The sequence below is a fragment of the Trypanosoma theileri genome (assembly GCF_002087225.1).
Source record: "Trypanosoma theileri isolate Edinburgh chromosome Unknown TM35_Tth_37_V1, whole genome shotgun sequence".
NCBI classification, from domain to species: domain Eukaryota; phylum Euglenozoa; class Kinetoplastea; order Trypanosomatida; family Trypanosomatidae; genus Trypanosoma; species Trypanosoma theileri.
This window is the reverse complement of record NW_021639879.1, coordinates 101290-101716: the sequence shown is the minus strand read 5'-3', so window position 1 is coordinate 101716 and position 427 is coordinate 101290. Positions and strand designations below refer to the sequence as shown.

The 427-nt window shown below is 43.9% G+C and overlaps 1 protein-coding gene across 1 annotated transcript; it reads right to left on the bottom strand.

Annotated features, from left to right (window-relative positions):
- Position 1: 1 nt before the first annotated feature.
- Positions 2-400, bottom strand: TM35_000371380 (uncharacterized protein; the record flags this gene model as incomplete). The annotated part of the gene is made up of 1 exon (XM_029029438.1): positions 2-400. A coding segment is annotated over one exon (399 nt), but the record flags the coding sequence as incomplete, so codon positions are not given.
- Between the last annotated feature and the right edge of the window lie 27 nt (positions 401-427).

Here is a 427-nt window from a genome sequence, read left to right as displayed (position 1 = left end):
GTAGATTTTTCGCATGAATATGGAGGGAAAGGAGACGAAACTCTCCCCACATTGGTACCCTCTTTCCATCCTCTTCAATCCATGTTAACGATGGTGGTGGTGTAACATCTAAAAAACGCTTTTTGGCAGCATTTCGTACTCTAAGTGGCGGAGTCAAATCATCGCTAAGAGCAGCAAAGCTATACCATTGCCCAAAAGACGCAGCATCAAATAAATAAGGAGGAAGTCCAAGCTGTTTAGAGCTCNTTCTTGTGAGACGTCGTGCTGCTGCAACACCAAATGGTTTTCCGCAGCTGAAAAACTCATTTACGTAGTCAAGAAAAAACTCAATTGAATCCGCATCCCTGATATACACAACTCCGGGTATGAAAAGCTCAACTGTAGCTGCAGTTGTAGCCATTCCATACCCACAGCGAGCAATAGCTTT